The sequence below is a fragment of the Nanorana parkeri genome, unplaced genomic scaffold (assembly GCF_000935625.1).
Source record: "Nanorana parkeri isolate BGI_ZX_2015 unplaced genomic scaffold, ASM93562v1 scaffold1388, whole genome shotgun sequence".
Classification (NCBI taxonomy): domain Eukaryota; kingdom Metazoa; phylum Chordata; class Amphibia; order Anura; family Dicroglossidae; genus Nanorana; species Nanorana parkeri.
The window spans coordinates 239,070-248,891 of record NW_017307656.1 but is presented as its reverse complement, the minus strand read 5'-3'; the positions used below and the strand labels follow the sequence as shown (position 1 = coordinate 248,891).

Below are 9,822 nucleotides of genomic sequence, written 5' to 3'. Positions count from 1 at the left end.
GGGGGCGGGGGGGAGGGGATAGGAGGAATTCTGCAGTCCAGCCGGGCTGACAACTCTGGCTGGGATTTCATTACATTAATGAGCATATTACATTTTTGGCAAATCTATGTGTGCAGCATTTTTTTAAGGGATAAACATGAAGAAATGGTTGTGTTTTGGTGGAATGAGGCAGTAAAAACCTTTCAAGGGGATTTTTCAGCACACATGGGATTAAAGTGGCATCAGACACGGCACCCATTATTTTGCTTCCACACGCCCTCTGCCTGTGGTCTTTCCTTTTTGTCCACAGTTCAGTGTTAGTTGATCTTCCCATTGCAGTCTATGCAATCAGCATCTCACAATTGTAGTTTATTTCTATGCAGCTGAGCAGTTTACAAAACAGATGACGTTTTCCATCCTCCCCAATCACTTGCAGCACAGACGCTGATCTCCTGCATGTATCATACATGGAGCCCTTGCTGCACGCTTAGCCTCACATTGTCTTTCTGTGTATGGTCACCTCTAGTCAGCTGAGCCAGAATGAGGAGCCTTCTCTGGATGGGGCACTGACCCAATCCTAGTTATGTGTGCTTGGCCCACAATGCTCCTATCGGGGTCCTGTATGCAGTGCATCACAGATGCTGAACAATACGTTTTTGTGGTCGGTATAATTGCTCCAGCTGAAGAGAATTCTGTATGGACGGAGCCGAGTACAGAGACAAAATCCCACTGACCGCTGGAACCATTCTTCCCGAATCCCCTCCTCTGACCTGTATCTGTCTCTCGTTTTAGATCCAAGCAGATTGAGTCGGCGTGTTTCAGTGGGACGGCGGCGTTCATGGAGGTGCGCATCCAGTCGGTGGTGGTGGAATTCATCCTGAACCATGTGGAGGTTCTCTTCAGTCCTAAACTCAGCTCTGTCATACGTGAGGGTGCAGGTGAGCGGCGTCATGTTGGGGTTCAACAAATGTACAGGAACGCCTACGATGGGGATGGGAATGCTGTGTGTGTGTGTGTGTGTGTGTGTGTGTGTGTGTGTGTCAGGATGGAAGCCCAGGAGCCACCAATTCTGACTTACATTGTAAGCTGCAGGTTCTGGGGCCATACCCGCGCCACAGTACGCATGCAGCTCATCACTTCTGACCATCTGGCCTGTATACTTATTGCAGGTCAATAATTTGTAGTAAGGTTCAGGATGATGACTCAAAGTCCACACCATAGGCCTCATATCTGTATACTAACCAGATCCCTAAAATAAAATCCACCAAAGCCCCTGGGGCTGCAATAAATAACATTGTATCGGAGGATCTGAAGTCTAACCCAGAGTCCCGGTAGAAGGGACGTATTCATGAAGTGCAGGTTTTGTGTCCTCTGACATTGTTTGTTACCGCGCAGCACTAAATTTACAGTTCAGTCTCTTTTCCATCATCGTTCCTCTCCTAGCGAGGATGACGTAGTCCTCCTCTGCCCTCGGCCTCCTGGGATCACACATCAGACATCCCAGAAAGCTGCCGGGCCCCAGGTGCCGAACTCTCAGGAGATCTCCTGACTCTATGGTAACATGTAATGTGGAAGACTCGCTGCCAGATCTCCGTCTGCACATGTGCGAGATCTGGGGGCCGGCTACAAGAACCAGGAAGGGACAGCCGACTCCTGATGGTGTCAGAAAGAAAGATGGCGGCGGCGGATTACAACAACGCGGGACTCGCTGGGTGTGTACGTATGATGAGGATTGCCCGAGGTAAGAAGAAATAGAGAAAATGAACAAAGGTGAAAGTTTCTTCTATTTATAAGATTTGGAAATGATCCTTTGCAGATTTTCAGATGCGATGTAATTAATTAGAAATAGAAATTTGAAAACCGGAATTAGAAAAATTGTCAGTCCGAAACCGAAAATGTTTTAATTGTATTTTTTTCAAATGTTTTTAATATTTATTTTTTATTAACGTTTTAATTTTTTTAATCCCGTTATAAATGAACAGGAATCCTCTATACTGAGTGTTCCTGATCATTGATAACATGAGGACAGAGTATATTTACTATAACTACAACTATGAATGGACAGAAGGGGATGTAGATCACTTCCCATTCATTCCTAATTGAGGATATAATGACCAGACTCTGTCCTCAATTATCTACAAACACTCAGCGATCACTGATCACCCGCTCTCCTCTCTGACACGCTGTCACAGGAGGCTGAGCGAGCGGTGCGGGGAGGAGAGCTCAGCCTCCTGTGACAGCGTGGCCTGTCTCCGCCCACACACCGCTCTGCCGGACTGTGATAGGTGGCTGAGCGGTGTGGGAGGAGAGACTCTGGCCGCTCACAGCGCTCGGCCGGCTGTCACACTTTCTCTCCTCCCACAGAGGAGAGTCACACAGAGCAGCGCCCAGCGGGGAGGAAAGAAATCAGGGATGCACCGATGTATCGGCAGGAAAATGGCACTTTCGGCGGCCGATATATCGGTGCATCCCTGATCATTATTAATAATATCCTAGGAGGAAATGTTATCAGAATCAATGTGTCATTGTAGAGTCCTTTACATTGGCATTGGACAGATGGTCCTTGTTATCCCCGTTCCCCGCGGGCATCACATGACAACTTAGCAAACTCTTCGCATGTTGAACTTTTATAACCAGCAGAAAATTTGTCACGGAACATTTGAGGAATTCTCTCTACAACGATGAGAATGTAGTACATTGTGGGATGTATAAGAGTCAGAATCAGCCACGTCACATGCTTTCTTTAACTCGCTCTTCTCCATCTTCAGGTCACACGTCCCTGTCTCGGCCCAAGTCTCTTCTGGTTTCTTCACCATCCACAAAGCTCCTCAGCCTGGAAGAGGCTCAAGCACGGACACAGGCACAGATCAATTCCCCCGTTGTGGGTGACAGCAAATACATCGAGGTGGGAGAAGGACCGGCCGCATTGCAGGGCAAGTTCCACACAGTCATCGCCTTCCCATCTGAGAGGTGAGAAGTGAATGGAGGAGGATTTACATGCACACGACCAGTAGAGCCAAGACTGCCACCTGGTGGAGGAGCTGCAGAAATGCTTCCACAATGCCAAGCATTGTTTTCTGGTGTTTTATCACCTCTGGAATATTTGCATTGTAAATAAAGGGCATATAAAAGTACACGCTTTGAAGTTCTACTTTAAAATAAGTATCGGCTTTTCTTCTACATGAAATCGTGTTTCTTTAGTCAGAGAATTTGGTTTAGAAATGTATAGTTCCCGATATATCTCCTATTCCCCCAACATTTCCTGTTCCAGTCTTCAGCACATACTCATCCAAGTATACCATCGGGTTTTGGATAAAGTAAGATCGTTATCAATTTTCACAAAGAGCTGGAATTCCCCTGAATGAGGCCCATCCATGCATTAAAGGAGAACTATGGGGTCAGGGCTTTTCCCCCATAGTTCTCCTTAGGGTAACGGGAGGACACAAACTAGCATCCTCCCGACACCCTAAGCTCAGTATATAGAGAGCTACTCGTATGTTTTCCCTCACCTCCCGATCTACTGAGCCGACCTGTGACAGCCTCATTGTCACAGGTCGGCTTAGAACTATGAGGTGAGTGGAAATCACTCATCTCATAGTTCTCCTTTAAACTGAAGGCGTCCCCCTCCCACCGATCGCTAGATTTCTGGGATTAACCCTGTATGCAGCACCACCTGCTGGTGAAACCCCAACATTGCACCACTGTGTTAAAACCCGAGCTGTTTCTCATGCGAACACATTTTTTTGTGGGTGGACTTCTGTCCCTAATACATTTCAGACAGCAGGATGGAATGTGTGGGATATCTGGGCTCTGTTCCTGGGTCAAATAAATGGATTTCCGGATCAGCAATGTTTCACTATTGTCAGTAATGGATTTGTGTTTGTCCTCTAAGGAAAAGGCCTCCTCCTAAGATGAAGAAGTCTCCGGTGGGCAGCTGGCGCTCCTTCTTCAACCTGGGAAAGTCCTCATCATCCTCGTCAATGTCCAAGAGGAAGCTGATTCGTAATCCAAGTGAACCTACCGAGATGAAGGCCATGGCCATGGCAGGTGAGGCGTGGTGGCCGCTATATAACCCGTGCCATAGATGTGCCGATGGTTCCAGTCAGATATTTAGCTGGAAATGGATTTTTGTCTCTGTAGGAGGAAGAGGTGACACAGGAACCATGCGTTCAGCTAAGAGTGAAGAGTCGCTAAGTTCTCTGCATGCCACTGACAGTAAGTCTGATGCTGCAGCTTCATGTGTCTTGTAGTATGCTGCACATTAGATTGTTCATTTTGTGATGAGAGGATTGGGTCACATAGGACTTCTCTAGAGGGGAATATTGAGCACTCTCTGACCAATAGAAGCAGTCGTTGTACACAGAGATCCTTTACAGAGATCCTATAGCTTGAGCAACAGTTCTTGGCTTTTCTATGTGTTGCTTCTGTCTAACCGATTTGTTAAACCCCAGCGTGAAGGCTTTACAGACTGTAAGAGTCTCCCAGGCTGCCATTGATAGTAAAACATCTGCCTGTGTGCCGTAGAGTAGATTTATACCAGGCGTCAGCAAACACTGGCACATGTGCAGGCATGTGACGCCGTATGCACTGCCCTTGGCTGTAGGTGACAGCTCACTATAATATACATTAATATACCCATTAATATAGGTAATATACAGGGGTGCAGGTAATATACAGGGGTACAGGTAATATACAGGGGTGCAGGTAATATACAGGGGTGCAGGTAATATACAAGGGTACAGGTAATATACAGGGGTGCAGGTAATATACAGGGGTGCAGGTAATATACAGGGGTGCAGGTCATATACAGGGGTACAGGTAATATACAGGGGTGCAGGTAATATACAGGGGTACAGGTAATATACAGGGGTACAGGTCATATACAGGGGTACAGGTAATATACAGGGGTGCAGGTAATATACAGGGGTACAGGTAATATACAGGGGTACAGGTAATATACAGGGGTACAGGTCATATACAGGGGTACAGGTAATATACAGGGGTGCAGGTAATATACAGGGGTACAGGTAATATACAGGGGTACAGGTAATATACAGGGGTACAGGTACTATACAGGGGTACGGGTAATATACAGGGGTACAGGTAATATACAGGGGTACAGGTAACATACGGGGGTACAGGTACTCCTAGAATGAGATACTAATAGGTTGGACTTGATGGACTAATGTCTTTATTCAACCTCAAATACTATGTAACTATGTAACTATGTAACTATATTTTCAATTACAAAGCCTCTGCTATCCACTTTCCTGATGTCACTGAAAGCCTGTTGGTGGCTGAGGACACAGGCTATAGTGGTGCCCTGCATTTCTAAATGTACAGGGTTTAGGGCTGAGGTGTAAAGTGCATGTATTGTGGATAATCAGAGGTCTGAAGTGCATGCATTGGGGCTAATCAGAGGTCTGAAGTGCATGCATTGGGGCTAATCTGAGGTGCATGCATTGGGGATAATCAGAGGTCTGAAGTGCATGGATTGGGGCTTATCAGAGGTCTGAAGTGCATGCATTGGGGCTAATCAGAGGTCTGAAGTGCATGCATTGGGGATAATCTGAGGTGCATGCATTGGGGATAATCAGAGGTCTGAAGTGCATGCATTGGGGATAATCAGAGGTCTGAAGTGCATGCATTGGGGATAATCAGAGGTCTGAGGTGCATGCATTGGGGATAATCAGAGGTCTGAGGTGCATGCATTGGGGATAGTCTGAGGTGCATGCATTTCACTTTTTTACTGTAAACTCTGCAACAAGGACTAGAGGCCCCCACCTAAAATTGGTGGAGAAAATATTTATCCACAAAGGGGCGTAGAGCCTTCTTTTCAGTTAGAGCGGTGACATTTTGGAACTCTGCCACAAGCAGCGGTATCAGCAAAGAGTATTGATTCGTTCAAAAAGCAATTAGATTCCATCATAAGAGACCGTAACATACAGGGGTACAGGTAAACTTAAATACTAGACCACACAGGGACTGTTCTATACACGCACGCATACGAGACACGCACACACAATGGTTGAACTTGATGGGCCTGTGTCTTTTTTTCAACCTCAAATACTATGTAACTATGCATTGGAGCTGATCTGAGTACTGCAGTGCATGCATTGGAGCTGATCTGAGTACTGCAGTGCATGCATTGGAGCTGATCTGAGTACTGCAGTGCATGCATTGGGGCTGCTCTGAGCACTGCAGTGCATGCATTGGTGCTGAATATGTTTTGTGTCTGCACCAGTCAATCATATTTGCACTCTTCGTTGTACTGCTAGTGGTAAGTCGTTGTATAATTAATAATCAGTTTAACATTAGCAGCGCAGCGGTGAGTTCAAAAACTGCAAACAATCTAAGACTGCGATGCTCAGATGTGATTTGTTACGCCCGATGTGTCATATTAACCAATCGGAGACAATCTATATTGCTGCACAGAAGGCGCGGTCACATCCAGACGCTTTTTCCCGCTTTGCATGCGTTTGGTTTCAGGGAATGAGACGGCTCATTTACAATTCTTGACTTTATTTTACAGTGGAATCAAAGCTTTTCCGGCCGAGGCGCCCGCGCTCCAGCAGCGATGCTCTGTCTGCTTCCTATAATGGAGACCTGCGAGAGGGATGTAACCGCTGCAACTCCTATGACAATCTGCCCCACGATCAGGACAGCGATGGCGACGAGGGACTTATTCACATACCTGCCATGTTAAGTTCTCGCACTCATGATGACGAGGATCTGAGTCCGCCAGACATTGGTGTGGCCAGTTTAGACTTTGACCCAATGTCCTTCCAGTGCAGCCCGCCCAAGCTGGACAACGAGGGGCTGGATAGCAACCACCTCTTCCACATTGACACCACTCCGGGCAGCGGCAGAGAGCGCTTTCATATCGGAGCCCAGACCCCTGCCAGCGGCAATAGCTCTGAGCCCATGTCCCCTTTCCAGGAGAGGCTGTTCAGTCCGTTCCTAACCCCTGACCGCAGCCCCAGTGCAGAGAGGATTCCCAAAGCTCCATCTTTTGCTGAGAAGGTCGTCCAAGCTCTGTCCCCAAAGGTGGGTCGCAAAGCAATCCGATCTCCTCCCCTCACCATTTCGGATCCCGTCGCAGTGACGCTGCCCAGCCGGGTGTCGGAGATGATGGGCGGCATGCATTATGCTGGGGGAGCTTCTCAGTGTCCGATGTGGTACAAAGAAAGTATAATGAGAGAACTGGGGAGCCTGCAAAATGCTGCATACAAATCGGACCTCGGGCTTGGCCAGCTCTCTTTATCAGCAGCACCAGAATCTCCAGGAACTATGGACTGTACGGTCCTCTCTCAGTGGAACGTCGGTGGAGTTGAGAGAGAAGATACAGCAGGGAACATCACGCCAGACACATCTCACGTTCTATGTAACACGGAGCTTGTATACACAGACGGCAACAACCAGGAATTCAACAGCAGTAACCAAGCCGGATCATCTCTGAGGGAGGAGCCGGAGATGTTAGAGCCGAGCAAGTCCGTCCCCGCTGTGCCTACGCCTCCAGGTATGTAGCGTTCCCAACGAGAACCCGACGGTTCACTTCCCATTAAAAAGGTTTCTTTTGGAAACGAGACTTTGTGAAATCTGCTGGTGTGTGTGTGTCCCACTATCTCCGGCCATGAAGGTTTCAGCGCACTATCACTACTGGGCATAGAGTGTAAGAGATAGAAGCCGCGCCGTCGCTGTGTTCTTCATATTCAACAATCTTTATTACAAGTAGTGCAAACTCACAAAGCCGGACCGCGGCACTGCGCTACCATTTAGGAGATACTTGGTACTCATTGGAGGAGAAACATGTCGAAGGAGCAGGAGAGGGTCTGGCTGTGAGCATCACTCTGGTGACACCTGGACAAATAAAGGGAGAATCTCTCCACTGGGGACATAGACAGCAATAAAAAAAACCCCGACAGGGGTTCCACACTCCATAACTATGAAACGTTTTGGCTATACACAAACTTAAAGTCAGAGGTCATAGCCGGAGGTGACCTCTTCCCTCCATCTCTAGGGCTTGGAGTTCTCCTCAGAATAGGCCGAGCTCACATAAGAGGGTGAACAGCTTCTCTCTCATTTTCAAATCTTAACCCCTTGCCGTCCGCCCATCGTAAAATAACGGGCGGACGCAGATCCTTCCCGTAAGGAGGAGAGATCAGCATTTCCCCCACCGCTGATCTCTCCCCCACAGCTGATCTCTCCCCCATTCTCTCTTTAAAATCAGAAGCGACGTGTATGATATCACTTCCGCCTTTAGCTGTCATTTCTCTGGCTGGGAGCCAGGAGACGAAGCTGATCAAGCAGATCTGTGCTTCATCAGCTTCTTTGGGGGTCCCTAGGTGACATTAGGGGGTCTTGGGGACCCCTGATGTCTCCATTAAAGGAGAACTACGAGGTCAGTGTTTTTCCCCATAGTTCTCCTTAGGGTAACGGGAGGACACAAACTAGCGTCCTCCAGTCACACATACCTGCCATGTTAAGCTCAGTATACAGGGAGCTACAGCTCGCGGTATACTGAGACGTCGGGATCCGCCCAGCTGCGTGAGTGACAGCTGGCTCTGCCTATCTAGAGGCAGAGCCAGCGGTACCCTCCCCCGTCCGTTCCGCCAGTCAGCGCTGGCGGATCGGAGCGGGGAGGGGGGAATCCAGCCCCTCCCCTGTCACGGCAGAGGGCTGTGACAGGATCGAGCGGTGAGCGATTTCCCTCATAGTTCTCCCTTAAGAAGACCTGTCATTTTTTTTTCTAGCTATCACATTGGGGGATTTTTAGCCCCCTATGTGATAGCAATCAAGTTAAGTGTAAAAAATAATTAAAAAAAAAAATTAAATTAAAGTCTCATATTAAAAAAAAAACACCCAAAAAGGTTTCAAGTAACCCGCGTGCACGCACTTATACACGCGTCGGGCGTGCCTACGTGCAAAAACGACAATTGTGCCGCACACGTTACATATCGCCGCGAACGTCGGAGTGAGAGCGATAATTCTCGGCCCATCGATCACCGATAACACCAAACTGATGAGCGGTAAAAGCTTTTATAACGTCGCCTATGGCCAATTTTGGATATGGTAGTTTTTAGCGATTTTGTTGGCGCGCGCAATTTTACAGCTTGACATGTTTGATGTCTATATACCCGACGTGACCCCCGACTTTTATATTTTACCAAAAATATGGGTAATAATAAATATTTTATAACATAACGTCGGGAAAACAGGTGGTTTTTTTTCAAAATTTACATATATAGTTATATAGTAAAAAAAAAAAAAAAACCTGCAGCGGTGATTAAATACCAAAAAAGAAAGCTCTACCTGTCCCCCAAAAAATGGTATAAAATTAATGTCAGTACATCGTTGTATGACGGAATAATTGTCAGTCAAAGTCCCTCAGCGCTGAATACTGGAAAATGGCCGGGGCAGGAAGGGGGGTGTAACACCGCGGTCAGCAAGTGGTTAACTGAACAAACTGAAGAGAGAAGCTGATTGGTTGCCGTGCACAGCTGCTCCAGATTTTGATAAATTCCCCCCCCACTGAATATTCAGACTCTCACATGAAGCTGTGAATGGTTCTTGAGTCTTTTGTACATAAAATTTAGGTAAAACCAAGAAATTATTACAATGTAATTTTGTAAAAAAAACCCCGTTGAACAATAGTCAATAGGTTCCATAATGACACTAAGTCGGTCCCACAAGGATCTCCTGTGTGCTCAGCCGCACCGGACACAATGTGATGTAAGGAAGGTAAGCCGTGTCTGGAGACTGAACTCCACAATAAAGTCCCGTGTACAGCCAAAGAGATGCGTTATACATGAATACAATAGCAGAGTAGGGCTCTGGGGGAAG

The 9,822-nt window shown here is 47.2% G+C and overlaps 1 protein-coding gene across 4 annotated transcripts in view; it reads left to right on the top strand.

Annotated features, from left to right (window-relative positions):
* The window catches only part of ARHGAP32 (Rho GTPase activating protein 32), a 54,265-nt gene that overhangs the window by 39,354 nt on the left and 5,089 nt on the right, over nt 1-9,822 (top strand). For all 4 annotated transcript variants that reach the window (XM_018569751.1, XM_018569750.1, XM_018569749.1 and 1 more), the window contains 5 exons: nt 772-917; nt 2,748-2,949; nt 3,872-4,026; nt 4,120-4,194; nt 6,512-7,498. In XM_018569751.1, the coding sequence (XP_018425253.1) occupies nt 772-917; nt 2,748-2,949; nt 3,872-4,026; nt 4,120-4,194; nt 6,512-7,498 (1,565 nt within the window). The remainder of the gene's footprint in view (nt 1-771; nt 918-2,747; nt 2,950-3,871; nt 4,027-4,119; nt 4,195-6,511; nt 7,499-9,822) is intronic.